The sequence below is a fragment of the Strigops habroptila genome, chromosome 12, assembly GCF_004027225.2.
Source record: "Strigops habroptila isolate Jane chromosome 12, bStrHab1.2.pri, whole genome shotgun sequence".
Classification (NCBI taxonomy): domain Eukaryota; kingdom Metazoa; phylum Chordata; class Aves; order Psittaciformes; family Psittacidae; genus Strigops; species Strigops habroptila.
In genome coordinates, this window is record NC_044288.2 from 15,627,849 (window position 1) to 15,649,840 (window position 21,992).

The window sequence follows — 21,992 nt, forward strand, 5'->3', positions numbered from 1 at the left end:
ATAAGTCTCCAGAGAGCACAGATAAAAATGCCTCGCACTTAAGTAGAAAAAGGTAACAAAATATTTCCAGTCCCAGCAACTGCATTTTCTCCTCTATATAAATAGGGAACCCTCAGGAGAAGGCAATGATGCAGCAGAGGTTGAAGGCAAAGTTAATGGCGGGGAGAAGGGGGGCAAGGCGGTGCCTGGGGCAGGCTGGTGGTGAGCAATTTGAGCAACACTCCGTAGAAATGAGGCTGAAGGCAGAGTCCTTCATGGCAGGACAAGTGGGTAAAAAGGCAGCAGGGCAGTGGGCAGGACCTGTGCAAAGCTGGGAGTGATGATGTAGGTCTGGGCAGGAGCAGAGATGAAAGCTGCAGCACAGTTACCTTCCAGATGAGCCTCTGTGCAATGTTTGTGTTCCCCTTTCCTCTAAACACTACAGAAAAGTGAACTTCTATGACAGGGTTCATCCTGGGGCTTGCTTCCCAGAGCTTTCACACAGGTTCCCACTTCAACACACAGAGATGCACCCCCCCCCCCTGCATTTTTGTGTCTCCTGATCTAAGGTCTGGTCTGAGCTGTTGCCTTCTTACAGAGAGTCAATGAGGCAGTCTCACTGGCAAATTTATCTCGAGGTTGTTCTGAAGCAGATAACCTGTGCCCCTTCAGAGCACACTTGTACATAGCTACAGGCATAATCAGTCCTTGCCTCCCCTTGTACATGTGGCCGAGAGCTGCCAGGCTGCAGTGAATCACCACAACACAGTGAGTCTCTCTTGTGTACCAGCTGCAAAACCACTGAAACCCTTGTAAGGGCTTACAGTATAAGATACACTTTGAAATGAATAAACGTAGGAAGAATCGGGATTCATATACTTGAACAAAAAAGGAAGTGAACAATTTCATCTCCCTTACACAAAACAGAGTTTAGCTGGACTGGGATATGTAAGACAGAGTTTGTTATATGTTTCAGGAAAGGGTTAGGTGGTAGTCTAAATAATTCTTTTGATGGAGATCTTCAAACGTGCATCCACATTAGTGATGAAGTTTGGGTCATTCATTCATTGAAAACGAGAAAAATGTGTTAGGGCATTGTATTTGCTATTCCTGTTGTAAGCCCACACAAAAAAAGCCACCTAGAATTGCAGTCCCTGTTGTCAGGCGGTGACCTGGGTAGTCATTGGCATTCGTATCCTGGAACAACTATATTAAAGTTTTCTAAGATGTGTGCGCTTTCACATGACCTGCCAATCATGTTGGAGCAGTGCCATAAGCTCTAGTCTAGTTGTATCCTCAAGGGCACCAAGGAGAGGAAGAGAGAACAGGGTTGTGGAGTTGGAACTATTACTTATTTATCTAAAGTATTGACCTGACCTCCCCTACTGAAATATCAGCATTAGATGCTGGGGAAAAGGGATGCCAGAGCTAGCTCCTTCTGGGAAATAGAGGAGATGTCAACTGAGGCCCAAATCAGGCAGCATCCCATTGAGATACTGGTGGCGTGGGCAGGCAGGGAGGTGGCAATGACATGAAAGAGTATAGCTGGTGGGTGGGCAAGGAGGCAGCAACCAAACTGACCAAGTATCATCTTGCTGAAGCTCTATATGTCAGGCTGCTTCACAGCATCTCTAAGATGTGGCTTTATTGTATGGAGTGGACTGTGAATGTTCACTGGTCGATTTTGCACAGTTTTTCTCAGTATGATAGTAATGAAGTGTGTTTGGGAAGGGAGAAAAAAAATAAACAGTAAGTGATGTTTCTGTAATGTTGCTGTAGATGGAGATAAGCAAATAAGTGGTGACAGCTTTGAGATGATGAGATGGATGGTCCTCATGGACTCCCCATCGCGCTGTCTGAGCTACATACCTGGGCCCAAATGAGAAAAGTACAGAGTGAAATGAAATTGAGAAAAAAAAGCCACTGGGTTCTCCATGAAAAGGAGGGCGACTCTCTTAAATATGACACTAGAAAAGCTTGGCTTGCTTAGCACAGCAAAGCAAAGACTGTAGTAGCAGCATTTTTTTGCTGTATATTTAACAGGAGAGCTGACAGACACAGGTGAGAAAATGTTCAAAAGCACAGTGCTGGCGCAGGACAAAACTATATAATGTTTTCTATGCACTAGACGAATGGCTTCAGTGACAACCTCCCTAAAAGGGTAATAAGGGCAAATAAACTAAGATGCAGTGGATGCATTTTTGAAAAAGCTTGGGCAATGTGGTATTTGCTAAAGTTCTTCCAAACACTTCTGTCCCATGAAACTAGTCTGGAACTGAGTTGGAGTCAGCGACTCTGTGGGATGCCCCCAACCCATCTTTAGTACAGCATTGCAATGTGAATATTTATAAGAGGACTGGAAAGCAAGAGGCAATAAACAGGAAGGAGCTGAGGAAATCAAGTGTATGCCATGCAGTGTGTCTTCAGCTAACTTTGAAATGGCAGCAGATACATGGGCTGTGATGCCAAGCAGAGTTACATAAATGATTAGATGAAGCAGCTGTGGCAAGACCCTCTAGATACAGACTGTAAAGGGAATAAGCAGACACGGCCAGGAAACTAACAGTGAAGGTAGGTCATTTTGCTAAGATTTCTTTAAACTAAATGAAAAATTACAGGTATGCCCATAAAAAAGCACAACCAATCCCACTGCCACATGCAAACTAATCAGTCAAAATTACTACTACAGTTGCTGAAAAATTTAAGTAAGCCACCAGCTTAGAGGGCAATAAGCCATGCTATTATACGCTTTTCCCTCAGCCCGCAAGCCTACGTGTTCTCTGTGCAATGACAGAAGACACTCCTCTCCCTTTCGATGTATGATCCACCATGGGATACGAGTCTTACTGCAGCCATACCTGAATGTGTGCCCTGCAACTGCTGCTCACATGGTTTGGGCTTTGGAGGGCTTTCTTCTGGCACTAAAAAAGCAATTCCTCATTACACAGCACTGTCACCCAGGTGATTTCTTTGGATTGTCAAATGAACATCACTGGGGCTGACTAGCAGATTCTTCTTCAGCATCTGTCTGAACTACAAGCCTTACGGTTCATGCCATCACCTCCCTCACCACTGCCCATTTCTTTTTTAATGCAGCTGAAATTAAATCTCAGGCAAAAATATTCTCACTGTATCCAAAAGACTGAAGCAGAGCTCTCGTTCTGCTGCATCTAGAACAGGTTGCCTAATATTACATCCTGAACTTAATCTTTAAGACTGCTTTTCAGCTAATGCAATCCCACATCTTTTTAGTGAGCTGAGCACTCATAAAGCTCTCAGCAGCAGTAAGAGCTGCCAATAGTCACACCATTTGAAAGAGAACCAGGAGAATTATCTATCTATCTCAGACAGAAGAAACAGATCTCTTGTGCTGACAGAGTAGACACATTGTACATCAGACTTTGCCAGCAGCTCTCTTTAACAGCTACTGGAGTAGATCTGCAAGCATTCAAGAGCTACCCAGCACTTTATATTGCAAGAAGCCACTTCCAGCTACTTATATTTTCAGCAAATTTAAAGTGAATTTTAATTTAATTTAAACTGCAACCCCAATATTCCCTTGGAAATGCTTGGAGCCTTGCATTAGGTGTAGTGATTGAAGGTTTTGATTGTCCCCATACAGACAGGTCTTCTGTTCAGGCACAGTTAAGTGCCATTTTGTCAAAGTTCCACATACCAGAGGTAAAGCTCCTTATTTTCCTCTCCCCCCAGAGGAGTACAGGATGAAATGAAACACCTAGAACCAATTTAGCAGCTGGTGGATTTGTCATTCAGGAGGGGCAGCAGAATGGAAACACTTCATAGGAGCCTCCTTCATGGTCAAGTCAAGGAGCTAGTTACAGCTCAACATACTTTGGTGCAGTTCTTGGACCTTGCCTTGAGTAGTTCACTTACTTAAGACCTGGTCCTGGAAGCGTTGCCATTGACTTAAATAATACTGAGATGAAAAACTCAATCTCCCTGGGTCTCTGGCACTGGATCTGATATGCCTTTGCCTTGTATATAATGATCACTGTGTTTACAACTGGGTATGTAAAGCTAGATATGCTCCTGAAATCCACTGGAAAAATATGTTGTGCCTTTAGGCAATCAATAGACTAAAACAACAGAAATAATAACAGTAACAGGATGAACATTCAGCATTATGAGTGAGGATCCTTTGAAATCCATTAGTGATGGGGGAGGAGGAGTTTCAGTGCACCAGCATTCACCATGTTTCACTGTGTAATTCCATTAATTTCTGCTTCTCCTTAATTTCAGAAAGACAACTCAGTAGCCTGTGGCTTCTATATTTTATTTTTCCTCACCTACTAGCCAGCAGAAGCAGGAAAATAACCACACAACTAGGAGCTGTATTCACAGACAGGAAGTAACTTTAATTAAATATTGTGAAAGTTGAAAAGTTTTTACAGCTTGAATTTCTGCAAAAAAATTATAACAATCTCTACAGTAGTTAGTTTCTCTAACAATAGAACTGTACAGTGTGTGTGTCTATTCAAAAAGATTTAGATAAGAAGGTGAAAGGTTAGTAGTTTCAGAGATGACTTCTTTTTAGCTGCATCCTAGTACAACTGTGAGGAAATAGGCATACTTTATGCAATCCAGTCATTGTGAAGCTTCGCCTTGTTAAAACTGAAATCTGAATGTTTCCACTTAAAGCCATATTCTGTAAACAGCTGCATCTTTTACTTTGTAAAAGATAAGGGTGGTGCCGGGGAGATTTTTTATAAATTCCCATCCATCAGATCACTATAAATAGCTGCAACAAAACAAATTATGCACATTGTCAAAGGGTCTTTGGACACTGGCGCAGAAGACTACAAACATCAATGGCTAACACTGGTGTCGAAATTGCTATGACTTTGAGTGGAGCTCTACAAGAGTAATTGATGGTGTCACTGGACAAAATATGGCTTTAAATTTGATTACATTGTCGTGCTGTTGCTTACTATGTGAATTAGAATAAATCGCTTGGAATACAGAGAAGCAATAAATTGATGTCTCTCACATTTTCCAGTTTTTTCTTCTTTTTATTTTCTCACCATGGAAAAAAAAAAAATAATCCTGTTTTCTTCCCTTCCCCCAAAGATCACACTGTGACATTCTAGTGAAAACCATTGCAAAATTCATACAGGAAGCATGCACAGTTGCAGCATCGTTGTAAATGATTTCTTGCTCGACTAGAAAAAAGTTATATTGTTTTAAGGTAACAAAACAGTTCTTTTGTGCTTTTCAATTCCTTTTTTTTTTTTTTCTTAGAATGTTAGTGATGATTGACAGTTCTGGTGCACAGTACAATGTACAAGTGAAATGAATATGATTTGCATTGTTAAGGCATCCAATCTGCTGGTTTATATTTATGTGAAAGACAGAGAAATATACAAGCAGACTTAAGAAAGAAAGTATTTTCATTGAGTTCTATGAAGTTTCTCCCCATATTTAATGCACAAAAATGCGTCACTCCAAAGAGGAGAAATCCCATGCATATTGATAGAGTAAAACAGCATTAGTTTTTGTTAAGCCTCAAAAGCAAAGGATACATTTCTTTTAAAATCTACATAACTAAATGCTACAAGAATAATATGCTACTTTTTGCCATATATTGGAAAAAACTTCTTAACTTACAAATAATACAAAAATAGACAATGGCTTTTGGGTGGAAATTAAAAAAAAAAATGGAAGCATGGTTTTAAACAATACTAAAAAAAAAACCCTATAAATGAAATGTTTTTAAATCACATTTAAACAGCTAATACAACGGTGAATGACCAAACAAATCAGCACTTTTCACATAGCAAACATACACAATAAAATAAACTTGGTAGGGGAAAAAAAGCAATGTACAAATTCCAAAGATAAATACATTATTTATATGGATATCTTACAAAATCCCCTGTAAAACAAACAAACAAAAAACAGAAACAAAAAAGCGCTTTTTTTTCTTTAATTAATTTTGCAAGTATGTGCAAGCTAAAGGTAGTGAGCTCTTTTTGCAAAATATGCAGTAAAATTCTTTGTGATATTGAAAAACTGTCTTAAGACATTAAAATGTATAAATAGAACAACAACTTTGGCAAAAAATCACAAAAAATCTACAGTATTTATAACTACATACAAAACACAACAGCAAAGAAAAAATATCAGGTAATGCATCTTCAGAGCTTTGCTGCCTCTTTGACTAATAGTTTTTAAGAACACTTCCCAGATAATAATAGCAAAATTTTTGTAAAACAGAAGCTATGGGTTTGATTTGAAACCTTCCTAACAGCCCTACCCCCACCCCCAAACTCATGTTTCCATTTATTATTCAAAAGCAGTTACCTGTTGCTTAATATATTATGATACAAACTGAGAGGGTCGACTGATACAGGAACAATCCTAGTGAGAGGCTGACGAAAATATGTGCTTTTAGATTGTGAGGATGCAGAAACACAGACGTGTCTGGTCTCATTCTGCCCCATAACAACAAATAGGTCAAGGGGAGTGGGGCTGTGCTGAAAACACCCCACATGTGATGGATGGCCATAGTCTGTGTCATCATTAGACAGCTATGCAAAATCCAAATGGCATTTTATGCACAGCTCAGGTAACATTAAACTTCGAGAAGGCCACTCATTTGGAAGGAGTCTGATATATAAGCTAAAGAGAGAGCCATGCCCGTCTAATCCTGCAGTTTCAGCGTTCTATCTAGAGGCACTGAATTTTCAGCTCAAGAGGAAATGTGTTTGATATTTGCACCCTTCCTTTCCCTTTAACCCACTTCTCTTGTGGCATTATTTACACAATCATTTAGCCTGATATTAAAGAGAGAGGTTACTAATCCCACCCCTCATGCCGCCCTCATCATCCAAAAATACCAGCTTTCTAAGGAGTGATATCTATTTAATTAGAACATTAAAAATGCATCATATTAGCAAGTCACCACTGGATAAGCAACCTGTATGAGCCGACCCTTAATTAAATGGCCATAATTCTTCTACGAAAAACTAACTGGCACTTCTATTCTGTCCCATACAGACTTGTATGTAAATGACACCACTTTATTTTTCTTTACACAGCTTTAAAAAAAAAAAAAATCATAAATTAAAAATGTGGAGTTCCATCTCTAGTGTCCCTTGTGTAATTGTATGATTTATAAAAGACAAATGGTGTTGAGTTAAATCAAGCCTTAAAAAAACACAAAAACCAGAAGGAAATAAAAGCAAGCCCCCACCTCCACCCCCCCCCAAAAAAAAGTGAATTTTTTATCAACATACAATAAATATATCTCCCAGGTATTTGGGATGGACAACTTGAATCAACACCTTGCAACTGGAGATTGTTAATTTCAGTATTTGCAAGGATGGTGATTTTTGTTTTGTTTAAAAATCTGCAGTTATTGTAAGATCCTTCTTTATTTCTTTTTTTTTTTTTCTTTTATTTTTAAAAAGGCCTGAGTAAAAAGTTCCACTCTGGGACTTGTATCAGATTCTCTCTGAAGCAGAATTCAACCTCTTCATTAATAAAATTCTTCAAGGCAATTCTTTCACATGGGGGGAACAATCATGCCAGATATAGCTGTCAGAAGGAAAGGGGAGGAGGGAGAGGGGAGAGAGAGATGGGGAAAAAAGGTTACTTTTATGCATTATCAAGCAACTTTCAAGGTCTTCAGAGACATTTTAAACATTTACTAGTAACATCCTCAGCTGTACTGTGAATTACATTTATATATAAGTATCATTGAGTAGACACAACAATGTACACAGCAATCACAGGAACCCTCATTTTGATCAGAAAGCGGTTTAAATTGCAAATTACTTTGCTGCAATTAGTGATATTTTGCAGAAAAAGAACATTTCCCCTGATATGAGAATCAGACCCCGACTTAATTTTCTGATTTTAGTTTCAAAATCTCAAAATACTCAGGAGGCTTAAACCTGGCCCAGCCATTGCCACACATTCTATTATTCTTTTAAAAGCAAAGCAGATACTTGTTCCATATATGAGAAAATGGCTGCAGTCCCATAGGCCACCAATATTACAGACCTGCTAGGGTGTTCCTTGCATTAGGCACCCTAACAGTGCTCCATTCTCCTATGCCAGTTTTCTCTTACAAGTTCAGTGTTTAACCCTGGGACTGATGTATGTATTTCCAGGTGCTCAGAAAAGGACTTACTTACAGTCTCAAATTCAATTTTCAAATTGAAATATGTCCTTAACTGCAGGTTTAGCAGACCAGCGTCTCATGGTTTTATTACACTTGCAGCAGACACCACCAACTACATTGAATGAGTTGTATGTTAATGTTGATTTAGACTGTCTTCTCCTTTGTTGGCTAAGTCGAATCATCAGTATTTCTTTATTATGCTTCCTAACCTCATTTTGTATGAAACCATCACATGTCTCTTAAAGACAAGACATTCATAAAAGTCAAGAGGTACAGTCTCCCACGTAGCTTGACCTCTGGCTTGGTCTCCCTCTATTTACCAGGAACTCTGCAGATCAGACATTCCAAGTGATATACTGTGAGCAAGCACATCATTGCAGGAGGTAGTCATGCAAGTTTATGATGAAAATTGTAACAACAATGCATCTTTAAAATGCCAGTTGTACGGTTATTTGCCAAAAGGTAGAAAACAGATTCACCTTCAGGTTGGCGGCACTTCATGGGCACATTATTTAAATGCTAGAACTGCCTGCCATCTCAGACATCTGGACATGTAATTTCTTAAGGAAGAACTCAACCCTGTGACTGGTGCTGATTCATTGTGCTTTAATTACAGCTGCAATTATTTGATAAGAACAGAGCCAAAGTAAAAGACTCACAGATTTGGGGTTGGAGGGGGAGAGGAGGGAAATGTTTTCTCCACAAACACCACCATATGTGCAAGAATTACAAGTCTAATCAGCAAGGGGAGAACAGCTCGAGTAAACTGCACTGATTAAATGAAATAAAATGAGAGGAGAAGGCGAGAATGCAAAACATATCCACATGCTTGCAACAGGCCATCCTCAGAGGTGACATGTTGCGACTATACAGCAGCATTTCAATTCTTAGAATTTATCATTCAGCAATGGTTTTATGTGAAATCACTGTACTGATTGTTTCCGCTCCACAGAAGAGCTCTTCAAGGAGCTGAGAATGAGGATAAAAGGGATAGAGAGGTGAGTTAAGCTGCTTTAAGCCCTATAGGAAGACAGTCAAGTGAGTAGCATAGAGAACGCTACTGTTTCTTAGATGTTCCTTGCTGAGGTATTTCCTGTCATGGGCTTTTTTGGCTCTACCATGGAGCTAATCTGAGAGCGCATTTTCATCTTATATCCATGGCTATTCTGTCTCCCTTATCTCAAATCATATTCATCAAGGATAAATTCAATATTGCATTTTTTTTTTTTTTTTTTAGAATCCTTGCCTATTTAATCAACATTGGGTGAAACAACATCAGTCTTGTTTAAAAAAAATTCTCAAAGGGTTTTATTTCAGCAGTTCTCAAATAACAAGTTCTGAATCCTCACAATTGGGCTGTCCCCTTGGAATATGTAACTGAAAATGAAGCAAATCCAAGCACTCACTGTTGTGGTTGCTCCCTACTCTGCTCTTGGATGGGTCACACTCACATGTGGGCTACGGTATGAACCCTGAACCACAGATGTCTATGGAATCATTAAAATAGGTATTGACAGCAATGGACACAGTCAACCAGACTAATTCTGGTCAGCCACTTGCAGCTAATGGTGGAGTGTAATTTTCCCTATCTGGATATATGAAAGACTCGTGATCATAGACCTGAGACACAGGTTTTGTTCCAGTTCTCCTTCTAGTTCATCAAGAATTTGATTTGTTTCTGTTTCTTACCCAAATATAATAATTTTTATCCATATTGCTAAAGCACTTGGAGATTTCTGGATGGCAGTCATTTAGCAGAATACAGGGGTGGGACTGCAGCGCTTGGACGTGAGTTACCGTGTAGAAAAAAGCAATATTGACAACAGTGTTCCCTCCTTTACTGCTCAGATAAGCAAGGAGTAGAGCAGATGGGAATGGGTAGAGTCTTCCTATATGTGATGAGTGCAACTGAGCCGAGTCAGATAGGTAATTAATCTTCCGTGCATACTTCTTCCACTATTTTGTTCTTTCTGGCCCTTTTTAAATTCTAAATGTAGTAAAACTTTAAAACAAGATGTTGTTTTGCTTTAGAAAAAATACCTACACTTCAGAAAAATGTCAAAATATTATTCCAACAAAAAAATTCTCAAGATAAAAGATTCATCAGAACCAAATCAATTTCACCAAAAAGTGGTCAAGAATTGTCTCTTGGGACAGCACAGCTGTCTACCCTGGATAAGAACCCAAATAAAGCTGACATAATTGCAACTCCTCCCTTCGTGGCTTAGACATTTCCCTGCAGTTACATATCAGCCACGCACCTTTTGCCATTGGAAACAAATGGTACAGATGCAGATCTTAGCTCATTTTTTCAAAGCATTATAGTTTTTGAAGAGCTCTGAAATTCTGAATTAAATTACAAAGCAAATGATATCTTTTCTGCTAAAAGCTTTGATATTTCCATCCTTTCCAAGTCTTCATTTATATCAACTTACTTTTATTCCTTAAGTGCTACATCTAGTCATGCAAATTCTCTCAGCTGTAGCATGTTATTAATCCTGAAAACAGAGATATCAGTGGGAAACAGTGGAGGTATGAGATCACACCATTTCCAAAAACGGAAGGCAGAGAGTAGAAAAACTCCCACCAATGGGCACTATTTCTTCTATCATATACTAATTTGTATTTGCTGCTAGCAAATTACAGAAATAATGTATTTTGAGTTTTACAGAATTGCATGGCAAAGAGAACAACAGATAAGCCTAGCTGTTGTTTTAGTGAGTTCTGCTGATATCTAAGCTACATAAGGAAAGCTTGATTGCTTTCTGATGTATCCAGAAGCCCAAGAGAGATAAGACAGCCTCCTTATACATGGTTGTTTATTTAAGCAATAAGGCACAACAGGCAGTGCATTTCTGAGTGATTATTACAAGCCTCAGGTGGTGTCAGAAGGCATGGGACTAAAGGCTGTGTGGTTTTTACTCACCAAGAAGTTCAATGATGACCTAGAAATGAACCATCTCTTGGTGTCTCGTTCCTATTATGAAAACTGAATTGCTAAAAAAAAAAAATTAGGGGAAACACTCAGATCTGTGTGGTTTCTGGACATTACAGATGTGGATGTGACATAATGAGGAGGCAATCAGCAAGCCCCAGTTTTGTCTGGTGCTCTCAGTTCATTCCATAATTGCTTTTCATAACTGAGTATGTGGAATCTGAGAATTCTATATCTTGTAAAAGGGAAAAACAGTGCCTGAAAAAGCTTTCTCCTGTTACTTGCTTTTTCTCTCCTCCCATAACAGCAAGCTGGGACGAGGTGAAGAGGCAAAAAAACATTAACATGTTCAAAAGCTTCTAGCAGTGCACTCTGAGCTCCTTTTTTATTTTTTGAATTTGGAGGTGAAATATTTTTAACTTTAAAATTTGTAGCATGTCGGCAGTGCCAGATCTTCTAAATGCTCAAAAATTAATCTCCTAAACACTACAGATCATCCGAAAATTTTGTTGTGTTTTATTCCTGATGCAACCTGTATCTATAAGAAGTCCTGAACAGAAGTTCTGCTTATATGTTCCTACTATTTTCACAATTTCTGTGTGCCTCTGTGCACATCTGCAAGGATTCCTCCTTCCAATTCACCAATGTAAAATGCACTGAGGACAATGCTTTCCTTCAGTCACAATAAATCCCAGCTTTTATGAATGAATTCCTTCCACGCAGGTTGCATATAGATTTTTTTGGCTGTTAATGGTGCTATCAGCATTATGCCCGCAAGCCCAGCGTTTCTCTTTCCAGAGGCTGTAGAGTGACATGTGGAGTCTGCGGAAGTATTCTCCCCCTGCTCTGCACAGCTCTTCCTGAACATGGCTTTAAAAATGATGAATTTATTCCCTGCTCAGTGCACTTTGGATAATTTCCACAGGCACGTGGAAAGGAAAACAGACCTCAGGTCTGGGGGAAGCACAATGCATACCACAAAATCTTTCCCACCTCTGGCACAGTTGGAGGCAGCTGGCTGCATCTGCTTATAGAAACTCCTCACTCTAAAGTGAGCATGAAAATGTCTCCCTCAGCACACTAATGCATAGTGAGGTAATTACACAGGAAGGTTTAGGCACAGTGTTGTAAAACAGCCTGAACCAAACAATGGAATGGGCAGTGCTGCTCTTTGCAGCATCCTCGGTTTGACAAGCTTTTGTCTGTCACTCTCTCGGCTTGCATCAATGCTTCAAAACATATTTAGGTGCTAATGCTGGAATACTTTGCAATAAAAGAGGATGGGATGCAGAAAAGGAGCAGCCCCTTGATACCAACAGTTGAATAGGCTTTCGAAAAGGTCCTGTGCCATTTATGGAATTAATTGGCACAGAAGTACATTAATCAGTGGAAACTAATATTTGTCCTGGTATGAGTTAAACTGGGAAATGCTGCTGTTAGTTTGTAATGTGTCTTTTATTCCTGAAAGGCAAAGGTTTGTGCCAAGCTCTGTTACAGTCTATTTGCTTTCAGTAGGATTTCTGCACAAGTGCACTATGACAAAGGAAAAAAAGGAAGGGAAGATTGAGTGACGTACTTCAGGAGAAGGCCAGCCCCTGGAGAGACCCTGCAGTGGAGTACTTGCTAGAGTCCACAAAAGACTGGTCTGATAAAGGACGACAACAAGGAATAAGAGAGGAAAGAAAGAAAAAGGATGGTATTAGTAAGCTGAAATATTACTTGTTTTTATCATAACAGTAGGTCTGTGCTTTAAAAGACACAACCTCTCAATTCAGCAGTATTAGTCAAGTTAGAGATAGGGTGGTTGCCAAACACCTGCATGATACTAGGTGGGCTGGTGGTGGAGTCCAGTTACTCTTTACAGGAGAAAACTTTAGTACAGAGACCACCAGGGATCCCCCATTGGCTTCAATCCCCTTTGACAACTCAGCGTTGCTTAGAGCCTTACAAGCTACCTGGAACTCATGGTTTTGAAAGCAGCCAGCTGTACTCCAGACTTGGTTTCACCTACCTTGCAGGCTATTGCCATTGGTGCTGGTGCAGGTGGGAGGAGGAGAAGTTTGCGGTCTCACAACAGGCGCAAAAGCACTCTTCTGTTTCACTGCTGAAACCATGTTGGCTGGTGAGAAGGAGAAAATTCCAGAGGAACTGCTACAGTTTGAGGGGAGGCTAGTGGAGGAGGCCATTGTTGGACTTGATGGCACAACTAGATGAAAAAAAGACACCCCAAAATACATTCCTTAGTATTAGATAATTAGCAGGCTGCAGAAACCAGACAATTCTGCTTGGATGCACTGGGTATAATTTCAAGACCAATGCCACGGCCTTTACTGCAGTTAGATATGTGGTTGTTCACAAAGTGCGGTCAATCACTACAGGAAACCCACTTGTTAAATTTTGTTTTGTTCTGTTTTGCTTTGCAGGTGTTCAGGAGCAGTAATTCTAGGAGTTCTTAAACAATCCCTTAATTCTCTGTTGCTGCAAATCTTTATTCTTATTACAACCCTGTCCTGCCATCCTGTTTCAAACTTTTCTAGTGGTTGACATTTTTGTGTACATGGATAAGAGGGAATAGAAGACTGTGTAGGTAACTCAAAGGTTATAAAACTGATCGGCAAGAAGAGTTAGACTACAAATCTGGATCTGGCATTTTTACCCTGGAAAGGTTTGAGTTTTTAAATAGCCTCCAAAACCAGCATTTTAAGCCATGCTTTCCTTGTAGCAAGATTACTCCAAAAAGACCTATGGGATTTCAAGCAAACCTGCAGAAGGTAGAGGTCTTAGCAGTGACCCAGTTGACCTGCTTGTCAAAAGTTAGCAAAAATAGTTGAGTTTCTTTCCCCTCAAACCCTGCAAGAACTAGGGTTTAAACGGAATTATTCCAAAAGCTGTGAATATATATACGCACGCACATATATATATATACACACACATGGAGGCTGTCCAGCATGCAGCAAACAGTGAGGTTGCTGCTCTAACAAGTTTTTTTCTCCTTTGGCTGTCTGTTGCACAAAAAGAAAGTGTAGATAACTGACAGAAATCATGCTTTTCTTTTATCTCCCGATGGGAGAAACCACTAAACTTTCCTCACAATGGCCACAGATTCTTTCTCTGTTTTAACTAAACAAGTCAGTCTCCAGCTTTCCTGTATCCAACAGCTTTGGGAAAGTTTCTGCTGTGAGCACCTCCCAGGAATTCTCAGTGACATGAAAACCAGCCATATTCCTCTTGTGACCATTGTATTTATGCACAGGAATGGAGCTGGTATTTCATATCTCACCCAAGATGGAGATTTTTAAAAATGAAAGTCTGTTTTATAATGTTCAAGACAAATAATTCTCCCAGAGGATCTATGACCACTGTCTGAATACAGTCAATACAACATTCTTATTCAGAGCCATTGACTGGAATCTCAGCTGGAATAGCTAAGCAATGAAGCCATAGTGGTATACACCAAATAGACATCTGGCTTTAACTACAAGATTGAATAAAATGAGAGCCTTCAGTTTTTCTAAATAAGTGTAGATGTAAGGCTCTCCTTTATTTTAGGGACTGAACTGATTGTCCAAGACACAAACTATATAGGAGGTTCAGTGTTTAAATACCTATATCCTTAAACTGTTATTTTACTATGTAGTTGGAGAAATATCTTTGGTACCTATCACTGAGATATTAAGTGAATTTGTTTTCATGAAAATAAAGCCAAATATTTTTATATTCAGACAGTATTGTCAGTTTCCCTCTTATCCAACAACAACAACAAAAAAGGAAAGGACCTAAGGTAAGAGCCCATCCTTTCATTCTTCATCCTGTTTAGAAACTGCGTATATACGTGAGGGGGCTATGAATAATTACATATTATAGAGTAAAATTCCTATCATCTGGGCTTTGAATTATTATTTTATTTGCATTTACGTAGATAAAAATCACCCTATTTAAGTTCTTATTTGAGAATCTGATATCATATTTGTTAACACTGAGGAAATCAATTAATGGAAATTAAATGTTCAAAGTTTCACAGTCTGACAGATACAATCTTAGTCTGAAGTCACTCTGTGTCTGGAAGTACTTGCTAAGGGAGAGCAATCAAAGCACCTAAATTGAATTGCTACTATACAGCAATTAGTTTATTGATTTAATTAAGAATGCTACCTTTTAATTTTCAGGTCATGATTGAAGCATTTTCAGATTCAATGGATTAGGCATTAGCAGAATGACAGATCTACCAAGAAAACCTCCCAAAATATAACTAGAACAGAGAACAAGGGCTGGAAAGCGAAGTGCTATTCTGAAGAGAACGTAGTTCATAAATATGAAATAATACACTGCTAGAGTATTTTAAATGCATTACTGGCATCTGCTTCCAAAAAGAGATGTCCCATCAATCATGTTATATTATGAATTCAGAGTGCACAGATTCTATGACAGTAAATTCAACTTAATAAATAAGGTACTTTGTAACATTGCATGTTACATTATTATTAGAGTACAAAAATAATAACTGGTTAGCAATTCCCAGGTTTTAAGTACTAGTTATGTGGTTAAATATTTTCTTCTAAATTTGCAGCAGCTAAGAAGCCTTGGATGAAAAGGGTTACTATCCCCTTTTTAATTCTGAACTCTAATAATGCAATTCAAAATAATTCATTTCTGTTGTTACAGCACTAAAATAAAGATATGCTGTGTAAACCTTGGTATGTTCAGCAGTCTGCTTGTCCTGTCCATAGTAGGGTCTCAGCCTATAAACCTATAAACCTACTTACATCACAAGACCACCTGGCCTGATTCTGCTAGCGGCTTTCTACAGATGTCAGTGGAATCCTTTCTACCACATGAGTAATGTCAATGTAATTGGGTAGGTCCTATTCATTTAATTTTCTCATGTGAATAGGGACTGCGCACTGTGTGTGCAGCTACAGAAGAGGTTCATAGGCCTTTACCAACAGAAATGTATTTATATTTAAACAGGTTACTAAACCTTTAATCTCCAAATGCAGAAGGTTAGTCCTACACATAAATATTTCCATAACTGGCACTGTAGACCATAAGCTCTTTATGCCATGGAATATATGATTTGTATGACTTATGTCTTTGTGGCATTCACTGTACAGACACTAAAACGCAAACTCTTAAGAGCCATTGTCACATTTTACTGACTAATACTAAGCTTTCAGTGAAGCCAATGTAATACCTACTTACAAAGCAAATGGAGTATAAGCAATCAAGATTAGGCCTACTAGTAATTCATAATATCTATAAAGGTTATGAACATATTATTTGCTCAGAGGTCTTGGAAACATCATCATGCAGCTTATGGAAATGTCAGTCTTATTATAGTAAACTTTTCTGCCCTTCATATCTTACAGCTGGATAAAAATTATTTTTCCTGCAGCAAATATCATTAGCTTCCTTCCATATCCACCACAACAAAAAGTTGTGTACTGACATCTGACTTCTGACCCACTCCAATGGACATTAGGTCACTTAGGCCATCCCTGCTTTCTAGCAATGTTGAGGACGTTTCTTATTTACAGAGTATAAGGTAAGTTATGAAATTATGAGTCCAAATCATGAGAGACATTATTCTTTTTAAGCTCTTATGAGCCTCCTTAATAACAATAACAAAAAAAGCAGAGAAGAGCATTGCTGACAACACTAATGTCTTTGGAATTCCTCAAAGGTCAGTGCCTTGGAGAGGAGAGAAAGGACCAAGCTCTGTTTCAAGTGCTCAAAATAGAAACTAAATATTGAGTATCACAGAAAAGTCACTGTCTCCTTCTAATGAAAATGAGCAAAACACAGAAAAGCCATGTAATACTTACTGGCATAGGGAGAATTGGCAGCAGATCCATTCAGGAAGGTTGGAGAACCGCCTAAATTTGACATTCCAGCATTCCCATAGCCATTCATGCTTGTTGTGACAGAGTTATAATTTGTCTGCTGAGGGGTGGTGCTTGGCACATAGCCATGAGGTGACACGCTGCTTGAGTTGCGAGTAAAACCTTTTGTGGGGAGGGAATATATTTAGAAATTGGTATTAGCCCGAGAACAGTTTCTTATACAAACAGCTACAAGCAAGTAACTCGGGGCTACCAAGCCAGCAGCCTAGTCCAGCCATGGTGTGCATGGGGAGGGCCAGACTGCCCACCACTACCACCAGGTAACCTAAACAGTGAACTCTTACTGCCTAGGTCATTGCTGATTGGCACACAAAGTGGGAAGGAGGCTACAGCCTGCACAGCTCCTCAGGCAACCCATGCCCTCAAGCAAAGATTACCACTGGGTAACATATGAACACTCACTCTAAAAGAGCTGTTTGTAGGAAATGGAGTAAACATGACCTACATTTTTGAAGTGAGGAATATAGATGGACTTAAGGTATGTTAAAAGAGTGTGATTTTTGTTAACTCTCTTCTGATGTCGCTCTCATTTAACACATCTCAAATTAGATGCTCACTGCTCACTTCAGAAAATGTAGGGTATATTTCTCAAAGTAGTGGGATATCTTTTGCCTTTTTCCCTGGTCTGATCATTGTGTTGGTAGAAAATTACTATCAAATTTGGCACCAAGTTAAAATTTGAATATCTAACCTAATTCTGGAAATGCTGTTTGTGGAAACTCATATCCAAAAAGGAAAAATTGTTTCTAGAAGCACAGAAATACAAAATGTATCTTCACTCCTAAAAGAAAAAATTCCAACTTTTCTTCCAACCACACAGTACATCTGTAAAATATTTTAATCTAAAAATAATTTCTATTTTTTTATTTTGTGTAATTCACAATAATTTTGCCTTCCCTTCTAGAAAACAACCTTGTTCTAACACTTTCTCATCAAAGTGGATTTTTAAGTTGGATAATAAATAGAGCTGAGCAGAGGAGAAGGAAAATGCAAAGGGTTTTAACAAAAACATTCTTCACTTTTTTTTTTAGTTTTTAACTGTAGGAATTACAACAGTATTGATTTTATACAAAATGAAAAACACTTTCTTTAAAAATTAGAAAAGCTCTGAAAATGTCTCTGTAAATATTTCTATTTTTTGCTAGCTTCAAAATTTAGAAAAGTTTCAAACTCTGAAAATAAAAAATCAGTTTCAATATTATGATCCCTACAAAATCAAACCAAACCAAACAGACAAATATTCAAGCGATACTTTTGTGTTATAAATAAATGCTACATAGAGCCAGACTGAGAGATGATTCATGCTCAGGAATATATATAAGCAAATACTTAACATTAAGTACATGCTCAAGATAGAAATCCTTTTAAAATTAGTGGGATTTGAACACAAATACAAGTGTTATTCTGAGCAGAAGGAAAAGCTATTTACATATGTACAGAAGTGCTTTTCCCAAACTGGGGCAAAAGTCATTAAAAAGACCCCCATCTCCTGATTGTATTGTGTCATTCAAAGATTGTGCATGATTGTGGGATGATGTCTGTCCATATGTGCTCATATCCTTCACTTTTGAACCATCACTCTTCCACTGCTCCACCGATTTCATTGCCTTTTATGAGAAAAGGTTCATAAAGAGAGGAAGATAAGTCTTCTCCTGACCCTGATTGGTGGCTTGTGAGGCTTCGGAAACATTGACGGCTAGTTGACCGCTAAAGGAATTCACTCCCATCATTCCTGCATGGACTGATGTGTTAGCAAGGGCGGGGAGCTGGTTGTGATTGCGGGGGACACTGTAGAGTGCTTCTGCGATGTCTGCTGCTCTTTTCAGGATTATTTCCTAAAGGATAAGAAGGGGGGAAAAAGAATAAATGTGACTCTGATAAACGTTCTCTTACATATTAAAATGAAATATTTCTGTGTAAAAAGGCAAAACCCAGATGCTTTTCTTTCTAAACCTGTTGGCTGACTGATAGCTAATGCTTGTAAGATCTGCTGCCTTCATGATAAATTCTGACATCTGTGGTAGGAGAGTTGGAAGTTTCAGTCCCAGTGGCCACACTTCTGTATAACAAGACCAGCTGGCAGAGTGGGGCTGGAGCCCAGACTTACTCCGCCTTAAAGCTATCTTTAGCGTACGAGTGAAAAATCACTGGTGGCAAGACACAATGCTTATCATTACCCATATTATACAGTATCTAATGAAAGTGGGCAAATACCTCCAGGGTTAATAACACGTTGCTTTTACAAGCACTAAATTTAAAAAAGAAAAGCAAATTAAACCCCACTCCAGATATAGCATTGCCCTCTATATTTATTCTTGTTTCATACTGGAGTATCATATACCTTTAGCCCCTGATCTATCTATACATCTAAGAAATAGGCATGGTTTAGAATTACTGAAGTAGAATGCGTTTACCTGGTTATTATGTGGCATACCATAGAGTGCTTCTACTAAATCAGCAGCCCTCTTAAGTATTACTTCCTGTCAATATAAAAACAGATTCATTCCTCTGAGTTCAATAAACAGCTTAGGGGGAAAAACAAATATTAGAATCTTTTATACTCTTCTATTAGTTGCACCATGTTTTGTGTTGGTTTTTTTTTCCTCCCACCAAGTACACCTTAATTGCAACAACTCTCAGCAACCACTGCATGGTGTTAAATCACTAGTTCATCCTATTCACACACAAGCTTAATCAAGTCAAAAGGTGAGAATCATTGGTGCTGCAAAATAAAATACATCACTCAATTGTCTCTACCATCTGCACTATAAACCACTCATTGGTTTATTGCAGAATACAATCGTAAGGTCATTTACTAGATTACTGCAATCAATGTCATTCAGAGTATGTTATGAATCCCTTCAATGTGTTTATTTTATTCTTAATTGCATACTGCAGGAATTGTGACCTTACCCAGCAGGCCACATTCAAAAGATATCCAATCAGTCCTATGCTACTGGTAATGTAACCTTTCAACTTCTGTGGTTTGTATCCTGATGTGATGGGTCACGGTAGGATCCATGTACATAAAATGATGCACAAGAGGAAAACACACACGCTATGGGAGAATGGCCCAGAACAGTGTAGTGTTTCCCAGAAAAATTCCCTGCATGGACAGCAGAATTAAAAACAGTCTGGGTTTATTTCTCCATTTGGGGCAATTTTTTTTCTCCGTTTTCCTATTTCCTCCTTTTCACTTAATATTTCTTGAAGTATTTTAAACTGGCATGCAAGTAATAATAGCATTTCCTGTGTTGTTACATTTTACAGTGTGGATAAATCTCCTTGAACAATCCTGATAGAAAATGTAAAAATGCACTGCAGAATTAACCCAGAAGAATATTTTTTCTCTTGTTCTTTCAAAACATCTAGCAGATTCCCAATTGCTAGATCAAACCCAGTCAAGACTGGCCTTTGAGTAAAACAACGAATTTTTGTAACTCTCAGCCCCTAAGTATTGCTCTAATATACCAACACGATGCTATTCACCAAGGTATATTTCTGCAAGTAGCTTACAAAAATAGTACCAGTTCTAAGGATTTTACAGTTTTCTAGAAAGTTAAACTTTTAAACTTAAAATATTTTACACAATAGCCATATTTTATACCAAAAAGAAACAGTAATGCTCAATTTTCATATACTGTAGACTCTGATCAGAAAATAGAGATATAATTGCGTTCATTTTGCTGTCACCATAACCTCTTCAAAAATCCTTGAACAACTCTTCAAATGACAAGCTTTTAGATGCATATTAGCATTTTTTTCAATTTTAAATTCTCTATAATATAAGATAAAATAGTTGTCATACTGCAGGTAACTACTTATGACATATATAATGTCCTAAATTCAAAAATGAGATGGAGGATTTTTGTACTCCCAGTAAACATTTAGGCTTGCCTTCTGCTGCACACACCCCTCTCCGAGAATACACATTTAAATTATTTTCTACATATGAAGTGAGATGTAATACATAATTGATGGATTTTTAAATCGCTACATTTGAAACAGATTCTGAGGAGTTAAGTTGCTACAGCCTTTTTCTGTTGTGTTTTGATTTTTTGGTGTGTTTTTCTTTGTTTGTTGTTGTTTGGTTTTAAGGGACTTTCTTTTTTTCTTCCTGTTTCAGGTGGTTGTTTTGGGGTTTTTTTCTGTAGCTTGACCACAACAGTTAGCAGCATAATCATGGACAGACAAACTACAAACAACATCCAGGTACAATCAATCCTTGTTGCTTTACCAGAATCATCAGAACACTGAGTTGCACTTTTTGCCTCATACTGAAGATGCAAACTAGAGAACAGAGATGTTACTGGAAAATGTTATCTTTTTAAATCCATGATTTTAGCTGGAAAATTACTGCACAGGTGTTTGACTTTGCAAACTAGGATTTATTTCACTTCATTAGAAATTGTTTGCACTATATATTTCATTGATGGAAAATTAAAATGTAATACAGAGACCACAAACTGCTTTGGAATATTGTTAACTTAAGCTGTCATTATGGCAAATTACTAAAAAAAAAAGAAAGTTTAAATAGTCATTTCTGCTCTACCTAACTAATCATAGTTATTTATGTAATATTGAGCTAAAAACCTAGGAATCCATCTAAAAAGAGATTGAAGACCATGTTAAAAAATGAGGTAATTACACAGAATCTTACAGCTGCTCTACCTAATATCAAATATATTCCAGTTCTTAAACATTGGAAGCTCTTAGATGCCATATCATATTGCATATAAATAAAACTAATTGTCATGATGGTTTATTGAAATATACTTGACAAGTAGCATTCAATTTTTCTAGCTAGTCAATGATTATATTTTTCCAACATTTTCAGAGTCTGTAAATTTGAGTTTCATACTTTATCTAACAATATTTTCACACAATAAGAGCATTTCTGGTTTATGACATTTTCAGATCATACAAAGTAGATGTTACACAAAAACTCCTGTGTCAAATAGTGGTATCTTCTATTCCAGAGCTGATGGTAGTTCTTATAGACACAAACTAGCTTTAACAGTACGCAATAAAA

The 21,992-nt window shown here is 38.1% G+C and overlaps 1 protein-coding gene across 8 annotated transcripts in view; it reads right to left on the reverse strand.

Moving 5' to 3' along the window:
- Nucleotides 1–4,334: 4,334 nt before the first annotated feature.
- The window catches only part of EBF1 (EBF transcription factor 1), a 280,201-nt gene continuing 262,543 nt past the window's right edge, over nucleotides 4,335–21,992 (reverse strand). For 4 of the 8 annotated variants that reach the window (XM_030503667.1, XM_030503666.1, XM_030503664.1 and 1 more), the window contains exons 12-16: nucleotides 19,375–19,440; nucleotides 18,618–18,795; nucleotides 16,883–17,062; nucleotides 13,072–13,266; nucleotides 4,335–7,536 (exon numbers count right to left, since the gene is read on the reverse strand). In XM_030503667.1, coding sequence (XP_030359527.1) covers nucleotides 7,505–7,536; nucleotides 13,072–13,266; nucleotides 16,883–17,062; nucleotides 18,618–18,795; nucleotides 19,375–19,440 — 651 coding nt within the window. In that variant the 3' untranslated portion in view covers nucleotides 4,335–7,504. Of the gene's footprint in view, nucleotides 7,537–12,636; nucleotides 12,706–13,071; nucleotides 13,267–16,882; nucleotides 17,063–18,256; nucleotides 18,796–19,374; nucleotides 19,441–21,992 lie in introns of those variants that run through there. The other 4 variants (XM_030503663.1, XM_030503662.1, XM_030503660.1 and 1 more) reach the window with 2 other exon arrangements.